Genomic DNA, 18892 nt, shown 5'->3' on the forward strand with positions numbered 1-18892 from the left:
ATAAATCAAAGCACATGGCATACAGTGGTCCGAGGAAAACACAGGAAAATGGGAATGAATGGATGTTACTATGTATTTGCTGTAGGTGCTAGGTGATATGCTCCATAGTCATATCATCAGAGAGATCGCCGATACACAATATTATTGTGATAACTCATTTAATTATTTACTTAGTTTCATAGCCAGAGAGTGAACTGACTCCAGGGTGAGGCTAAAAGCAGCCTAATGTTACTGTAAGCTATCAACTACACATTTTATATTTTTAGTCATGTAGCATGAATTTGAATTTAACATGATAACAATTTAATAGAAAGACTGTAAATTACTTATTATAATGCTTACATTTTCTCAGTTATTTAAACAGCAGCTACAGAAAATAAGAAGAATATTTACATTATAAAAGAACATCATCACTGACTTCAGTCTATCAAGAGTTTATGCACTAAAAAACACTCCCGTTATAATCAATGAAGATATCTTCACTGTATGATAAATAAAGCTCTTCTATTGCATGTACGTCTGCACAAACAAAAGTGTTTCAGCGATGACTCATCTGAATGCTTCTGATTGGCCGCTGCATTCATAAAGTCAACAGACTCCTGTGATTGGTTATAACACGCAAAACTGTAAGAAATATGATGGAACAAATAAGGCCTAATATTAATTAGATAATACCAACCTGATACTACTACTACTAATACTAATAATAATAATCGTCTAGCTCATGTCTTTTTTTGTCACATCCATAACGAGTATTGCCCTCATCCAAAATATAAAACATGTTTACAGACTGATATTTTTGGTGTATGGACTTGTCAGGGGTTTAGGAAAATATAAACAGATGGTTCAATACATTGGTAATGAGTACACATCCTATAAGAATTTACATTTTTAATTTTGACTAAATGTCATGTCGATAAAGCTGGAATTGCTCAATTTCAGACAGTCACAACCCTGTTCCTAAAAGCACCTCAAATTTGCAGTTTGGATGAATCTCTCTTATATGACACAATTGATTCACCTCATCAGGTCATTAGTAAAGTGCTCTATGATATCAACTGAGTATATCAAATAAAAGAGACCTCAACATATATAGAATACTGCTCATCACTAGTGGAGTTTGTGGCTGTTAAATGCAGACTTTTTTATTTACCACGGGAACTCACCACAGTGTTTGTTGTCGGAGTGTACATTCCTCCTAGCACTAATGCTAAAGCTAACGATGCACTCTGTGAATTGTATGGAGCAATCAGTGAACTACAAAACACACACCCTGACGGATACTCAGACCACATCTCTGTTATGCTGATTCCAGCATACAGACCACTCATCAGACGCGACAGACTGGTTCTGAAGCAGATTAGAACCTGGCCGGCAGGAACTATTTCTGCTCTCCAGGACTGCTTTGAACAGACTGACTGGTTCATATTCAGAGAGGCTGCAACAACTAGCAACTCCATCAACGTGGAGGACTATACAGCATCGTTGACCAGCTACATCAACAAATGCAATGATGATGGATTAAAAGATGATATGTTGACATTACAACCAGAAGCCATGGATGACTGCGGTTGTGTGTGCACTGCTGAAGTCCCGTGACTCTGCCTTCAGAACGGGTGATAAGGCAGCTCTAAGATAAGCAAGGGCCAAACTGTCTCGGGCAATCAGAGAAGCAAAGCGTACACACCCAGAGAATCCACAACCAGTTCAGGGACAGCAACAACACTTGGCGTATGGGGCAAGGCATCCAAACCATCACCAACTAAAGGCCAACACCACCTACCTGTAACAGTGATGCCTCCCTCCCAGATGCACTGAATGACTTCTACACATGTTTCGAGGTACAGAGTGATACCATTGCAAGGAACTTCATCCCCCCTCCCGACGATCAGATACTGTGTTTCTCCAGAGATGATGTGAGGAAGACTCTGAGCAGAGTTAACCCACTAAAAGCTGTGGGACCAGACAACATTCTGGGCAAAGTGCTCAGAGGATGTGCAGACCAGCTGGCTGATGTCTTCACTGACATCTTTAACACATCCCTGCACAGCACCATCGTCCTGGTGTGTCTCAAGGCTACCACCATCGTCCCTATACTGAAGAAGTCCACAGTGTCCAGCCTCAATGACTACCAACCCATTGCACTCACACCCATCATCATGAAGTGCTTTGAGAGGCTTGTCTTGAAGCACATCAAGAACCTGCTGCCCCCCACACTGGACCCACTACAGTTTGTGTACCGCCCAAAATGCTCAACAGATGATGCCATCACAACCACCCTACATCTAGCTCTGACTCACATGGATAAAAAAGACACATATGTCAGAATGCTGTTCATAGACTTCAGCTCAGCATTTAATACAATCATTCCTCAGACCCAGATTGAAAAGCTGAGCCTGCTGGGACTGAACCACTCCCTCTGTAACTGGATCCTGCACTTCCTGTCAGAGAGACCTCAGACAGTCCAGATCAGAAACAGCTTCTCCAGCACCACCACACTGAGCACTGGAGCTCCCCAAGGCTGCGTGCTTAGTCCATTGCTGTTCACTTTGCTGACCCATGACTGTTTAGCAATGCACAACTCGAACCACATCATCAAGTTTGCTGATGACACAACTGTGGAGGGTCTTATAAGCAAAGGTGACGAATCAGTATACAGAGAGGAGCTGCATCGGCTAGCGGACTGGTGTAAAATTAACAACCTGTCCCTGAATGTGGACAAAACTAAAGGGATGGTTGTTGACTTTAGGAGATCACATACCAACAACTCTCCACTGAACACCAACGGCTCCTCTGTGGAGATCGTAAAGAGCTACAAATTTCTTGGTGTTCATCTGACGGAGAACCTCACCTGGTCTCTCAACACCAGCTCCATAGCAAAGAAAGCTCAGCAGCGTCTTTACTTTTTACGCAGACTGAAGAAAGCACATCTCCCACCGCCCATCCTCACCACATTTTACAGCGGGACTGTAGAGAGCATTCTGAGCACCTGCATAAATACCTGGTTTGGGAATTGGACCATCACAGATCGCAAGACCCTGCAGCGGATCGTGAGAACAGCTGAAAAGATCATCGGAGTCTCTCTCCCCTCTATCACAGACATTTACACCACACACTGCATTCGGAAAGCCATCAGGATTACTAGCGACCCCACTCACCCCTTACACCTGCTCTTTGTCCTCCTGTCATCCGGACAGAAGTACAGAAGCATTTGGGCCCGTAAGGTCAGATTGCGGGACAGTTTCTTCCCTCGAGTCATCAGACTCCTCAACTCCATGTGAACTGACCTGAGAACTACACTCACACATATACACCCCTACTATAATACCTGAATCACAAACACTTGAAACCCAACTTGCATACTTTCACGTCCGCACATTTGCATAAATCTACCTCAATATTGTGCTTTGTCTATTAATATTGTGACCTGTTCTATGTATAAAAATATGTATGTATATATGTGTATGTGTATATGTACATATATTGAAATGTCCCAGGCTGTTGCACGGTTTCATTCAGGCATGCACACTACCTCAATATACTTTATGTTTTTTTGTTCTTTTACTTTCTTCTTCTTCCAGTTTTAGTATTATGTTAGATTATTTAAGATATTTTAATTATGTATAGACTTTTGCACAGTACAATTTGAGTTTTTGTAGTTAATGTTGTCTTGTGTAACACCATGGTCCTGGAGAAACACTGTTTCGTTTCACTGTGTACAAGCTGTATAGAGCTGAAATGATAAAAAAGCCTCTCTGACTCTGACTTTGACTCTGAAACAGTGCAGAGAAACACAGGCCTGCTGTATAAAATAAAGTCAATAAAACAAAGACACTGTAAAATACTCACTTAGCTCTTCTAGATGCTTTGATCACTGGCATCAGCCTCAGGAGACATTTTTCTGATGGATCATATTTACTCAGTTTAAACTCATCCAGCTCTTCTTCTGAGTTCAACAGTACAAACACCAGAGCCGACCACTGAGCAGCAGACAGTTTGACTCCATAGAGACGACTGACAACTGTTCTGCTCAGGTATGTTTGGACTTCCTGCTCTAGTGAACGATCATTCAGTTCATTCAGACAGTGGAACAGGTTGATGGATTCCTCTGGAGAGCGATTCTCCCTGATCTTCTCTTTAATGTATGCAGCTGTTTCCTGATTGCTCTGAGAGCTGCTTACAGTCTTTCTCAGGAGACCTTGTAAGAGAGTCTGATTAGACTCTAGTGAGAGACCTAGAAGGAACCGGAGGAAAAGATCCCAGTGTCCGTTTTTACTCTGTAAGGCCTTGTCCACTTCTCCCTTCAGAAAACTGGTCATCGGTGACCTGAACTGATTCCACAGTCCTGTGTTTTCTTCAGAAAAGGTTAGCAGCTTGAATAAAGCAGCAAGAAACTCCTGAACACTCAGATGAACAAAGCTGTACACCTTCCCCAACTGCAGTCCAAACTCCTCTCTGAAGATCTGGGTACAAACTCCTGAGTACACTGACACTTCTCTGACATCAATGCCACACTCTTTCAGGTCCTCTTCATAGAAAAGCAGGTTCCCTTTTTCCAGCTGTTCAAAAGCTAGTTTTCCTAGAGACAGAATAGTCTTTCTAGCCTGATGAGGATCTATTTCATATTTCCTGTCATACTTCTGAGTCTTTATTTTGGTCTGAAAGATCAGGAAGTTTGTGAACATTTGTGTGAGAGTCTTAGGAATCTCTGCACTCTCTGCTTTACCCATCATCCTCTTCAGAACAGTGGCTGAAATCCAGCAGAAGACTGGGATGTGACACATGATGTACAGACTTCTTGATGATCGGATGTGTGTGATGATTTTATCAGCCAGACTCAGATAATTTATTCTCTTCCTGAAATATTCTTCCTTCTGAGGGTCATTGAATCCTCGTACCTCTGTGACCTGGTCAACACACTCAGGAGGGATCTGATTGGCTGCTGCTGGTCGAGAGGTGACCCAGAGGAGAGCAGAAGGAAGTAGGTTCCCCTTGATGAGGTTGGTCAGCAGCACATCCACTGAGGCTGATTCTGTCACATCAGACAAGCTCGGATTGTTTTGGAAATCTAGACGTAGTCGACACTCATCCAGACCATCAAATATAAACATGACATTGTAGTCATCATAATTTGCAGATTTAATTTCTTTGGTTTCTGGGTGAAGGTGGTTTAGAAGTTGCTTAAGGCTGAGATTTTTCTGTATCAAATTCAGCTGCCTGAAAGGAAGTGGAAATATGAAATGAACATCCTGATTCTCTTTTCCTTCAGCCCAGTCCAGAATAAACTTCTGCACAGAGACAGTTTTTCCAATTCCAGCGACTCCTTTAGTCAGCACAGTTCTGATGGGTTTATCTTGTCCTGGTGATGGTTTAAATATGTCATTGCAGTTGATTGGTGTTTCCTGTGTCTCTGGTCTCCTGGTCTCAATCTGTCTCACCTCATGTTCATTATTGACCTCTCCACTCCCTCCCTCTGTGATGTAGAGCTCTGTGTAGATTTCATTCAGACATGTTGAGTCTCCATAATTGGATATTCCTTCATTGATTCTCTGATATTTATCCTGTAGTCTGGATTTGAGTTTTTGTTGATACACAGACATCAGTTCTGAACAAAGAACATAATTGTTGTTATTTACTAATAATTAATTGATCAAAATGGAATAAACAGAGCAATAAAACTACACTTGGTAATAAAACTTAGATTTAGACTGATGTCATGACATCAGGAACATTAGTGACTTAAGAGAGAAGATTTTGATCTATAATTTTGATCTTTGGCTATAATCTGCTGATCCAGAGCTCTTACTGGTCTGTAGTGTGGTAGCGAGGTCTGTCTGGTTCATCTTCCTCAGGATGTGCAGTGTGATCTTCAGAAACCTCCCTCTGACTCTGTTAGGATCCACATCATCATGATGGTCTCTTTCAGAGCATTCTGGGTAATCTGGACTCAGCAGTCTCTGAAAACATTTTAGCTCACTCTTCATCACAGAGATGAACTTCTGCTCAAGCTCCTGAAACAGTGAATATTCAAACAATGAACCTGCATTCAGTCACAGAGAAGGTGAACCAAAGGATCAGTACACTAGAGTCAAGAGTGAATTTATTTGTTAAATAAAGTTAAAGTACAGTTAAAAAAAAAAAAAAACTAACAGACATCACTGAATTTTATCACACCTGCTATTATCTTATACTGAGCTTTTCATATTGATTGATTTGATGTGAGAAGCAGAATCTCTCCATTTGCACACAGACAATAATCAAAACTTGTTTGTTTTGGTTTTTAAGTTGCAGCTTAATAGTTACAAATGGGTATGCAGCAAAAATTCAATGAAAATTATCAGCTGAAAACTGAAAATGCAGAAAAAGAGAAAAAATAAAACAGCTGAAAATATATGGCGTGCCGCACCGCCTGGCAGTTTTCAGCGCTCAGGTTTTTACTCTCCTTCCAGCCATCATGACTGTGATGCTCCAGCCAATATTCCGCTCTATGAATGTATGCTCCGCTCATGTACGGCTCATGCTCACTGGAAAAAAAATCTTCTCAAATAAAAGTCTTCTCAAATAACACGCCGACAGGACATTTCTGTGAGGTAAACTTGTTCCTGTTTGCAATAGCGCTACTGTTCTGTAATATAGTGTAGTACAGCTGTACTGGGCAACGTTGGTAAAATGACGCTAACCTCTCATTCACTGATCTGCTCCCTGCTATGCTCTCCTTACATGCTCTGATAAAAATAATATATTGATATTTAATATGAATATATTTTGTTAAATTTTTTTGTGTTACTTTCAATAAAAATGTGGTTATTTCATTGTGTTTTTTAAATTCAGTATCATTAAAATTGTTGAGTTAAATTAAAAAGTCTTATATCCATGCAATAAAGAAGCAGCTTCCAACTGCTCAGGTAACACCGTCGGTAAGATGCCGAAAGCCATTGAAAAACTACAGAAAATTAAAACTACTTCACATTAGCATTATTGGCGAGATCACACATCAGCTGCTTAAAAAAATGTGTCTGTGAGACAAACGGAGCGCGAGCGCAATCCTGTGACAGTCTCGGGCGGTAAATAGTGGAGCGCGTGAAGGAGAGATGCAAAGTACAAACACTGTTCAAGGTCTCCATTCATTCATGCTTGTAGTAATTTAATGTGTATATATTTTGAAAGCATTGAATCGCTATAGAAATCGCGATTCATTCGATTCTTAGCTTTTTAAATCGATTACTGTCCGAAATCGGTGATTCACGATTCAAAAATCATGTTTTAAGGGTTTGTCAGGGTATGTAATCGATGCATCGATAAAACAAGTGAATCGTTACCCCCCTACTTACAACCTCTCAAATCTGGCAGCACAACTTCAAATCCTAGTGCTTTGACTTTTGCTACTCCTTTCACGATATTCCTGCAGCAAAACTCACTTGTGCACTTGTACATGCAAATGCGAGAGACCAGAACCAGAGGTGGGGCTGGGGTGTGAATGAAGCCTTTTTATTGGTTGTTGCCTAACCAATGAACAATGCCAGCCAGCGCGACTTTCCATGCAGAAAGAAATATTTTTATGCGCAAGTACAGGTTATTTGTACAGGATTTTAAGACTCTACATTCATCTTGGCATTCAAGTATTATCTGGTAGACAAACAGTGCAACATCTTTCATATGTTTATCCTATATATTGCAGCGTAACATGGCTGTAATATGTTAAACCACTTTATATAATGACCATTAAGGCCAATATAAAGCCTTTAAAGCATAATTAAAAATGAAACAGGATAAAAAAATTGATGGAGGTAAGGGAGTAACTTCCCAATAATATGAGTGTAAGTACAGTACAGGCCAATGCGTAAAATTTGCATTTGATTAAAAACATGCTGCTTGTTGTAGTCAGCAAAAGCGTTCAACTTTAACAGTATTATTTTTCAGTAGTATTTATACTTTGCACGTGAAGTTGTTTTTAATCTAAAATTTTACTTACTATGGAATAGGCCAGCACATTTAATCATAAAAATACTTCTGTATTGGAAGACATTGACATAATAGTTTGATGTGTGTCAAACTGATATTTATCCAGGGCCACAGTGCATCACCAGATGAAGCTGGTTTTTCATGTTCTTGCATGGTCTTTTACCTCAAGCCTGCCTTCACTGTAAAAAAATTATAGTTTATTTAATTTTCTCTAAAATTGTCAACATATTACAAGCAATATTATTAATTAAATTAAACCCATTCAAATTCATTAGAATTAATCAAATGAGATGTTTAATTAACCATTCAAAATGAATAAAATAGCACAAAAATAAATTAAGTACAATTTAAACAAAAATACTGGTTTCAATGGATGACAAAAAAAAAAAAAGACTAACAACAACAACAAAAAAAAAGACACTATGCTAATGAATACTATGTTATGCATGCCAGGCCAGTAGTTGGCGATCAAGAAACACCCTGTAAAAAATGTGATATGCATGCACACCGTCATCTTTTTCACAAATTCATTTTTTGTTGTTTAGACTGAGATGATACAGACATTATGTTCAAAAGCTTGTGTTTCCTGGCCCCCAAAATGGAGTTACTGAAGATTCCTGATGTTAACAAAGAATCACTGAGGGAGAAAATCATTGTTTAGGTTACCACTATGATGGTCAGTGTTTGCTTTAGTTGGGCTCTTGACCCTTGACTTTTAACAATAGATTTTGTCTGGTTGCTGTAACTGAGTTATAGATTTTCACTTGAATTTGTGAAAATGTGACGTCATGTGCCAACACATTCTCACTTCCAACTCATCACATATTGATGCTTGGTCAGGAAACCTTGGCATCGCTTTTCGATGTGCAGGGTACTCCCTTGTTTTCAGTTTTTTGCCTTATGCATCAGATCAAGATGCATTTAATGGTTTGCATGCATTTTTAAAAATGGATATCATTTTATATAAATTTATACTTTCATAGATATTTTTGGAGCACCTAACCTCACCCCTACCCTAAACCTACCCACATCTGAACCATATAAGACACATAACAGGCAAATAAAAGTACAGTCACAGGTATTTATTTCAAAAACTGATCATAAAAAAGTAGAATAAAAGTATTAAAAACAAGTTGTGTTGCATTCCAAGTTTTCTGAAGCCATACAATATCAGAGTAAATCATAAGTTTTTAATTGCTGAAAATGATTGCACTTCTTTAAAGCGTGCCACTTACATCTCATTCAAAAAGATACTCCCGAACATTAACATGGCACAATCAGTCATGAGACACACAAGAGCCAATGGCATTTCATAACCAAAGCTGATGTAACACTTCTTCTGTTGGCAATTTTTTAATTTGTGCACAGACTGCACACACACAGAAGGATCTGAGCTTTACGGCGGATGGAGATGGTGATTGCGTATATTGCTGTCACAAATCAATAGTTTTGCCTCGGAAGACTTGGAATATTAATACTTTATGAATAAACTGTGACTGTAGTTAAAGCCTGTTAAATCCTGTGCTTTATATTGACAAACGGTTAGGTTTAGGAGTAGAGGTTGGTTAACATGCTAATAAATGTGTAAATAGTGTAATGTAAATAAATTTGTTGTGACTGTTTACATTGAAAAAAATCACACCCCAACATATATGCAATAATGGCAAAATTATTACCCAATTTATAATTTAATCATAACAATAAAATTCCCAATATGCCTTTTATGTCTGCATATTGATGCCAAAGGGTTCTTATTTAAAGCAATGGAGGACCCTGCACGTCAAAAAAATGACTAAAGGTACCCTGTGCATTAAAAAGTGACACCAAAGGGTCCTGACCAATCGTTAATATGTGAAGAGTTGGGAGTGTGAACGTGTTGCATGTGCATACGTATTACATTTTAGAGCTGTGTTTCTTGATCACCAACTACTGGCCTGCCATGCATAACATAGTATTCATTAGCATAGTGTTTTTTGTTCTTGTTTTGTTGTTGTTTGTTTGTTTTGTCCAATGAAATCAGTATTTTTGTTGGCATTTTACTTCATTTTTGTGCTATTTTACTCATTTTGAATGGTTTTTAAGCATCACATTTGATGAATTCTAATTCATTCTTATGTGTAGCATTTAAAGAAAGGCAAAGAAACCATCCAATTTTATTGGTCAGACATCGACCAATAAAATGGCTTCATTCCTATCCCAGCCCCACTCTCGGTTCTGCTCTCTCGCAACTGCATGTACAAGTGCACAAGTGAGTTTTGCTACTTGTGGTTGTACAGCAAAACTGAAGTAAAGTGCAAAAGTAAATATATTGTACACATTTGTGTCTATCATTTTGTTTATGTGAATGTCATTTTACACATTTGTAATTATTAATCTGCAACTTTGAATTCAAAACACGAGTGTTTTGATTATTGTCTCTATGTGTACAAATCGAGAGATTCAGCTATTTACATCAGAGCTGTGAGTATAAATTTCAAATTACAAACAAGAATATTAATATGACAAGTTATCATAATTAAATCAACAAGCTCTGGAGTTTTGCTACTCTTTTACCTTCATAGTCATTGATCAGCTTTGTTGTGGCCTACATACTACTTTACATGTATCAAGTGAGTGGGAAAGTAAATGTAACTATTGTAGAGAGGATTTCTTAAAACTTTTACCCAAAAAGGGACACACACACACACTCTCACACACATACACATGTTGGTATATGTGGTTTGTGGGGACTCTCCATAGGCGTAATGGTTTTTTATTCTGTACACACTGTATTTTCTATTGCCCTACCCACACACCCACACTACACATAACCCTACCCCTCACAGAAAACTTTGTGCATTTTTGGATTTTTAAAAAAACACTCATTCTGAATGATTTATAAGCCTTTTGAATTACGGGGGGACACTGGAAATGTCCTCATAAATCACCTCCTCATTGTAATACCTATGTCATAACCATGTCATTATACAAATTTGTGTCCTCATAAACCACATACACACACACACACACACACACACACACAAATCCAACCTTGAAAATGGAGTCCAAGTTCTTCTTTACTGTCATAGATCCCTCATGTTTTTGACTGTAGTAGAACAAATATTGCATATGTTTGGAAATACAGTATGTATTAATGTATTTAATGCACATCAGTAAATTAATGAATATCATATTCTTATACTGTAAACTAAACAGCACCTCAGATCAGCAGATGAGTCTCCTGAGCTGAATCCAATTGGATGATGCATTGACCGGTCACTCTTCATGGAAACACAGCTGGGTTCAGGAGATTCACTCTCACACAGACTGAAACACAACAGCAATAAAAAACTAACACCTTTACTGTTTCAAACTCCCTTTAATGTTAATTTATTTTACTTGAGGAGTCTGTTGTTGTTGTTGTTTGGGGGGGGGGTTCTTGGGTAATGTAGGGTGGAGGCTACTCATATCTTTTCTCCGGTTTAATGGTTAGTTAGGGAGTGAGGGAAGTTATTTGTTTTGCTTTTATGTATAGGTAAGTTAAAGGGTTACTCAATCCCAAAATGAAAATTTTGTCATTAATCACTTACCTCCATGTCGTTCCAAACCCGTAGAAGCTTTGTTCGTCTTCAGAACACAATTTAAGATATTTTGGATGAAAATTGGGAGGCTTGAGACTGTCCCATAAACTGCCAAATAACAGTGTCAAGGTCTAGAAAAGTATGGAAAGCATGGTCAGAATACTCCATCTGCCATCAGTGGTTCAACGGTAATTTTATGAAGCAACGAGAATACTTTTTGTACACGAAGAAAACAAAAATAATGACTTTATTCAACAATTCCTCTCCTCTGTGTCTCTCCAAATCAGCGTAGTGCCATTTTGACAAATCTGAGCAGTATGCAGGCGGCGTACGCTCTTCTGTATCAGCCGCGCCACGAGGATACATTTTTTACGTGTATTTACGCTTTGGTTTGAAAGAAAACAGTGCATCAGAGCAGCGCGGCTGACACAAAAGAGCGTACACCACCTGTGTCAGAATTGCCAAAATGGCACTACGCTGATTTGGAGAGACACAGAGGAGAGGAAATGTTGAATAAAGTCGTTATTTTTGTTTTCAGATGGACTATTCTGATGATGCTTTTCATACTTTCCTGGACCTTGACAGCGTTATTTATTTGGCAGTCTATGGGACAGTCTCAAGCCTCCCTGTTTTCATCCAAAATATCTTAAATTGTGTTCCGAAGACGAACAAAGCTTTTATGGGTTTGGAACGACATGGGTTAAGTGAATAATGACAATTTTCTTTTGGAATGGAGTATCCCTTTAATGTTTATCTTTCTTTTAGGTAGAGGTATTTTGGTTTTCTTTGTTCAGGCTTTCCTCCCAAAGTAATGTTTGTTTGTATTTTGTTTTTATATTATTGTTCTTCTTTAACCCTAAATAAGTTGAAAAACAAAAGGCAGTCAAGCCATTTAAAAATTTGTTTGGTTGTTTGTGATTTCTAGGGCTGTAGAGCTGGAGATCCTCAAAGTCTCTCCACTGTTTATTGTTTGTCATTCCCTATTTACCCCTAGATTAAGGGGGAAGGCATAACACTATAATTTTTGGATAATATTCAAATATCTAAGTATGTATTGTTTGTCAGGTTATTCTGAACTGCTGAATTATAATATAAAAGTGTTGTTTTTCTATAAATAAAAATAATCTTTCCCATGTGCCATCTTTCCCATTTCAATCTTATGCACCCTCCAGAAGTTTGCGCTCTGCAAGTGAACGACGCCTTGTGTTGCCATCCCAAAGAGGTTCAAAATCACTCTCACGGACTTTTTCCTGGACTGCTCCCAGCTGGTGGAATGAGCCTCCCGATCTCAATTCGTACAGCTGAGTCTTTACTCATTTTCAAAAAACATCTAAAGACTCATCTTTTTTTCGCCTGCACTTAACCAACTAATACTAGTACTTACCTTTTTTCTTTTTCTTTTCTATCATATTCCCAAAAAAAAAAAAAAAAAAAAAACTTGGCTACGTGTTCTGTACTAGACTAACTGAGACTTGTCATAGCACTTGTATACCGTTGTTGTTTTTCTCGTTGATCTGATTGTTTCTACTGTTCTCATTTGTAAGTCGCTTTGGATAAAAGCGTCTGCTAAATGATTAAATGTAAATGTAAATGTAAATGTAATGTGCCCTTTTCATTCATGCAGTATAGAATAAGATGGACTAATATACACATGAACAGAGATAGAAACATCCAGCCAGGGGTGTAAAAAGTACTCAAAAATTATACTCAAGTGAAAGTACAGATACTCAGTGAAAATTTTACTCAATTAAAAGTACAAATATCCAGCCAAAAACATACTTGAGTAAAAGTAAAAAAAAAAAAAAAACCTTTGTATTTGAGTATTTAAAAAGTACAAGTACCTTAACGAGAAAAAAAAGAAAGAAAAATAGATTCTTGTTTCATCATGTTGAATCACATTCTCTGTTTAATAATGAACTGCATAAAACATTTTGTCAGACAGACATACAAAGGTTTGGTTAAAGGGAGAAAAAAAACACAATGGCTGCATGTCAAAAACCTCTAACTAGTGCAACAACTACTATTAAAATGCAGCACACTGGCAACAAATACAGCCATTAAAGCGAAACACCACCGTTTACACCCTCATGCCATCCCATATGTCTATGACTTACTTACTTTCTTCAGATAAACGCAAACTAAATTTTTTAGGAAAAAAATCTCCCTGCATACCCAGATAGTAACACATTTTCGGCCCAGATTCCGCCCACATCTGGCACATGTGAAATGATGATCTGGCCCACATGTAGTATGGAATGCTGGCACTTGGGAGGACCACTCCTGTTTGCCAGATCTGGGCCAAATGCAAGCCATATCAATGACACATGTCAGCCAAGAGCAAAGAAATAAACCACATTGGACCTTTTATGAACCACAAAATCTTCATATATTATTAGAGTCCCCTCAGCTTGTCTAAGCTTGTTAACAAGCAAATCACTGAAGGAAAGAAGAGAACAGAAAAAGAGAGACAAAGAAAACTCAAGAACTAGAATTGACTTCAGCCACAGCCTTGAATTCAGCTAAAGATAAAAGACATTTTCTTCATCTCTCAAGATCTCAGCAGAGGAGGATTAAACAAATCCACAAACAGTATTGCCAGCTTCACTTATTACTAACCAGACTGACTTTATTTCTGATAGAGGTCTACAGAAGTTCTCACTGAGAATTAACAGGTTTAAATCTAACGTTTGTTTCTTTTGAAGTCACCACATTGGTGATTAGTACTTCCATTAGTTGTGCTTTTTAACTCTTATAACAGTTAGTTTGTCGTCACTGGCTGTTGTGATTGTGTGTTTATCAAACACATTTACAATATTAAATAAAAACAAAATGAGATCAGGTGATGATAGTCAGTTATTGATGGTTCATCATCATAATGAAATAGCCTGATTCACTAAGGTCATTTGACAAATGATTGTGTTGTGCCAAAAATGCATTTGCTTTATAAAACTGCAGTGTAAGATCAACAGTATTACAGAACCAGTAAAAAAAAAAAAAAAAAAAAAAAAAAAGCACAAAAGGTTAAACTCCAATAACAAACAAAGTCATCATAAATCAACACATGAACCTACACAATGGTGACAATAAAAAGTGTAATGTTGCAATGCATGATGGGTACCATAGTACAAAACTCCCAGTATGCATCACAGCATGAATAAATTATGCAGCTAAATTGTTCTTTTACTTTCTTTAATTATAACTTTGGTTCATGTATTTATTTTGTATTTTTTGCTGTTTTTTGTTAGCTTTTTGTGATGTCCAGAATTGATCTGATTATCTGAATATTTTGTCACCATTGTTAAGATTCATATGATGATTGCTGATATCTGTGTGTGTCAGTGATGTTGACTTTTTTTTATATTATACTCTTTATTTGGCATTTTTCTTAATTACAACACAACATACAAGGACAAAGAACAAGGGGCACTATAAATTACATAACAGCGAAATAAAATATTAAAATAAAGTATTAAAATTGTTCCGCTTCTTTATATGCAAACCATTTTGACCAGCGCTTATTATATATATGTCCTTTGATACGAAGAAAGTATGTCATCTTCTCCATTGAGTGTATCTCCTCCACTATGTCTTTCCATTGTTCAGTCCGCGGTGGGTCAATCTTTAACCAAGACCGAGTGATAGCTTTTTTACATGCAATCATTAGAATTTTAAAAAGATAAGTGTCTTCTTTTTGGACCACCTCACCAGGTAGAAGACCTAACAAGCAAATCTTAGGGTCTTTAGGGATGACATAACCCATTATCCTTCCAGTAATTAAAAGGATACTGTCCCAGAATTGTTCTAACTTTGGCCACATCCAAAATATATGAGAGTGATTGGCGTTCCGATGTCCACACTGTCGCCAGCATTGCTGTTGTTCACCCCTTTGTTTATTAATAATATGAGGTGTAATGAAAAATCTAACCAAACTCTTCCACCCAAATTCCCTCCATCTTTTAGAACTAGTAGATGTCTGTTGTGTCACACACATTGAAAGCCAATCACCCTCTGACATTTCCATACACAGTTCCTTTTCCCATTTCGACTTGATATACAATGTATTATTTCCATTTTGTTTCTGCAGTGCTTTATACAATTTAGAGACGGTTTTACTTGGCAAGAGCTCATAAGCATCACTAAAAACTTTAACAATGTCATTGCCCTCAGGAGAGATACCTTTTCTTATTTCACTGTTGTAGAAATGTCTCACTTGAAAATATTTGAAAAGATCTCTGTTCTCTAGTTTGTATTGACTCTTGAGTTGTTCAAATTTTTTGAATATGTTACCGTCTAAAAACTGACACAGTGCCATGAGGCCTCGATCTTTCCAGCTCAAGAATGAAGAGTCTATTTCACCTAGTCGAAACTCGGGTTGCAGGAGGGCCAGATCAAAAGTTTAATATCATTAGTCAATTTGTACTTATTTACAATCTCTTTCCAAATTAATAGTGTATCTTCAACTATACGATTCCCATCTTTATTTGAGATAACTTTACCTCCTAAACGGTTTTGAGGTTGGCTCTGTCCCTGGGATAGTTCAATCAGTCTCCATCGAGCCTCGGTTTCTGGGGAACACCGATAAACCATATATCTCATTTGAGATGCGTAATAATACTCCTTCAGATTCGGAAGGGCTAAACCGCCATGATCTTTATCTATCTGAAGTGTCCTAAATTTTATCCTTGGTCTTGCCCCTGACCAAATAAATCGTGATATTAGCCGGTCCCAATCGTTAAAATGCGAGTCAGCAATCCTAATGGGCAATGACATGAAAAGATACAAAAATCTGGGAAGCAGATTCATTTTCACTATGTCCATTCTAGCATTGAAGTCTAATATCAGCATTGCCCAGCACTTCATATCTTTCTGTATAGAATCAATAAGTTTCTCAAAATTCAAACTGAACAAATCATCTAGATCTTGGGAGATAAATACACCTAGATACTTTAACTTTTTAGCTTCCCATTTAAGTTTATAATTGTGTCGTATGGATTTATTGGGGGAGTAATTAATGGTCAGAACTTGTGTTTTAGTAATGTTTAAGTGATAGCCAGACAACTGCCCAAACTCTGTCAGAGATCTCATAAGTTTAGGGAGGCTAACATCTGGATTTTGGAGGTAGGTGATAATATCATCCGCAAAAAGTCCAATTATATGCTCAGTATTTCCAATAGTAATGCCCCTAAGCTCTTCATTTTGCCTAATAGCTTGTGCCAAGGGCTCTATGTATAATGCGAAGAGCGCTGGACTGAGGCAACAGTCTTGTCAAGTACCTCTAAACAGTTGAAAGCTATCAGTTAGGTGTCCATTAATTTTAATCCTGGCCCTCGGACTATCATAAAGTGACTGAATACACCTAATAAATTGATTGTTAAAGCCAAGACGCTCGTAGTACCTTGTATAAAAGGGCCAGCTGACCCGGTCGAAGGCTTTCTCCGCGTCGAGGCTGACTAAAGCAAAACTTAGTTGTTGTTTCTTGGCTTGGGTCTATGACATGCAATGTTCGTCTTATGCTGTCATGAGTTTGACGGCCTTTAATGAATCCTGTTTGATCCTCATGGATCAAGTCTATAAGATAATTCTCCATTCTTTTAGAGATTATAGAGGTAAAGAGTTTGTAATCAACATTCAGTATTGAGATCGGGCGATATGACTCACAATATTCCATATTTTTTCCCTCCTTAGGGAGGACAGATATTACAGCCTCTCTCCATGATGGCGGTATCTCTGCTCTACTCAGAGTCCAATTAAAAGACTCCAGCAGAACGGGCGCAAGCTCCTCCTTGAAAATCTTATACCACTCATTTGGAAACCCATCGCTACCTGGGCATTTGTTAGTTTTCAGCTTTCCAATAGCTGCGTCCAATTCTTTTCGACTGATAGGGGCAGTTAAAGCTTCATTTTGTATTAATCCTAGGGAAGGCAGGTCTAATTCTGCCAAATACTGTGTAATAACACTTTCATTCGCTGGTTTTGAGGAAGTATATAATGTTTGATAGTAGTTTTCAAAGATTTTATGAATTTGATTAATATCGTAAGTTACACTATCAGTTAAAGGGTCTCTAATTTTGGTAATTGAGTGCTTCAGTTGTTGCTTTCGGAGGCGCCTAGCTAGAATTCTTGTGGCTTTTGGACCAGATTCGTAAAAAGTCTGTTTTGAAAATCTTACATTTTTCTCTATCTCCTCGTGTATCATATTATTTATATTATTTTTAATAACTGTTATTTGTCCAGTCAATTCTTGATCATTAGTACTTTCTTGTTGTTTTAGTTCTAAACTCCTAAGCATCTTTTCCAACTCATCATATTTTAATCGTTTTATCTTTTTCAAATAGGCAGTTCTTGAGATAAGTTTGCCTCTCATTACTGCTTTAACTGTATCCCAAACCAGAGCAGGATTTACTTGACCATTGTTATTATCCTCTACACATTCTGCTATTTCCTTCTTAATGTCATTCACTGTGGTTTCCCTGTTGAGAATGCTTATATTTAAGCGCCATAGAGTTGTTTTTGGTTGATTAGATAAATGAATAGACAGATAAACCCACATTGTGGTCAGATATATCAGATGTTCCAATTTTGCATTCCTTCACCCTAAACCTGTCAGTTGTGTTCATCAAAAGAAGTCAATCCTGGAGTGGACTTTATGTGTGGAGAGAATAATGGGTAAAAATCTCTCTCTTTCATGTGGAAATCCCTCCAGACATCATACATACCCATCTCTTTAATTAAAATATTAAGATCTTTTGACCTGCCAGTTTTTTTTGTTTTTTGAAGCTGGTTGTATCCATAGAATAATTTAGGATTGTATTCCAATCACCAGCACAAACTAAAATCCCCTCACTTACTGAAATTATTGTATCAAAAAGCATTTTTAAAAATTTCCTGTCACTTTCCGGTGGAACGTAAATGTTAGCAAACGTAACCACAACATTATCAATTCTCCCTTTTATAATAATAAATCTGCCTTCTTTATCAGCCTTTTCAGAAATTAATTCAAAGTTTAAAGAGTTGGAAATGAGAGTAGCCACCCCCCTTTTCCTACTATTTTTTACACCAGCTATGAAATGTATTTGAATACCCTAATGTTTTAAATTTATCATGTTCTTGCTTGGACATATGCGTCTCCTGTAGAAAAGCTACTTGTAACCCATCTTTCCTCAATTTAGCTAGAACGCTTTTTCTTTTCACTGGACTACTCAAGCCATTTACATTCAAAGAAGCAATTTTTAAATCACAAGACACTGTTATAATAACAAAATCCCTTACATGATATAGCGGCCCCTAAAAACACACATTGAACAATAACAAAAATGAACCTTAATGAACTGACTTCCAAACGAGAAGAGGATTCTTCCTCCTCCCATGTA

The 18892-nt window shown here is 37.6% G+C and overlaps 1 protein-coding gene across 3 annotated transcripts in view; it reads right to left on the minus strand.

The window, feature by feature from the left end:
• The window catches only part of LOC109047323 (aminoacylase-1-like), a 90716-nt gene that overhangs the window by 31805 nt on the left and 40019 nt on the right, over positions 1 to 18892 (minus strand). For all 3 annotated transcript variants that reach the window (XM_042712177.1, XM_042712180.1, XM_042712179.1), the window contains exons 3-6: positions 11161 to 11268; positions 10993 to 11047; positions 5807 to 6011; positions 3850 to 5605 (exon numbers count right to left, since the gene is read on the minus strand). In XM_042712177.1, coding sequence (XP_042568111.1) covers positions 3850 to 5605; positions 5807 to 6011; positions 10993 to 11047; positions 11161 to 11268 — 2124 coding nt within the window. The remainder of the gene's footprint in view (positions 1 to 3849; positions 5606 to 5806; positions 6012 to 10992; positions 11048 to 11160; positions 11269 to 18892) is intronic.

Source organism: Cyprinus carpio, chromosome A22, assembly GCF_018340385.1.
Source record: "Cyprinus carpio isolate SPL01 chromosome A22, ASM1834038v1, whole genome shotgun sequence".
Taxonomy (NCBI): Eukaryota; Metazoa; Chordata; class Actinopteri; order Cypriniformes; family Cyprinidae; genus Cyprinus; species Cyprinus carpio.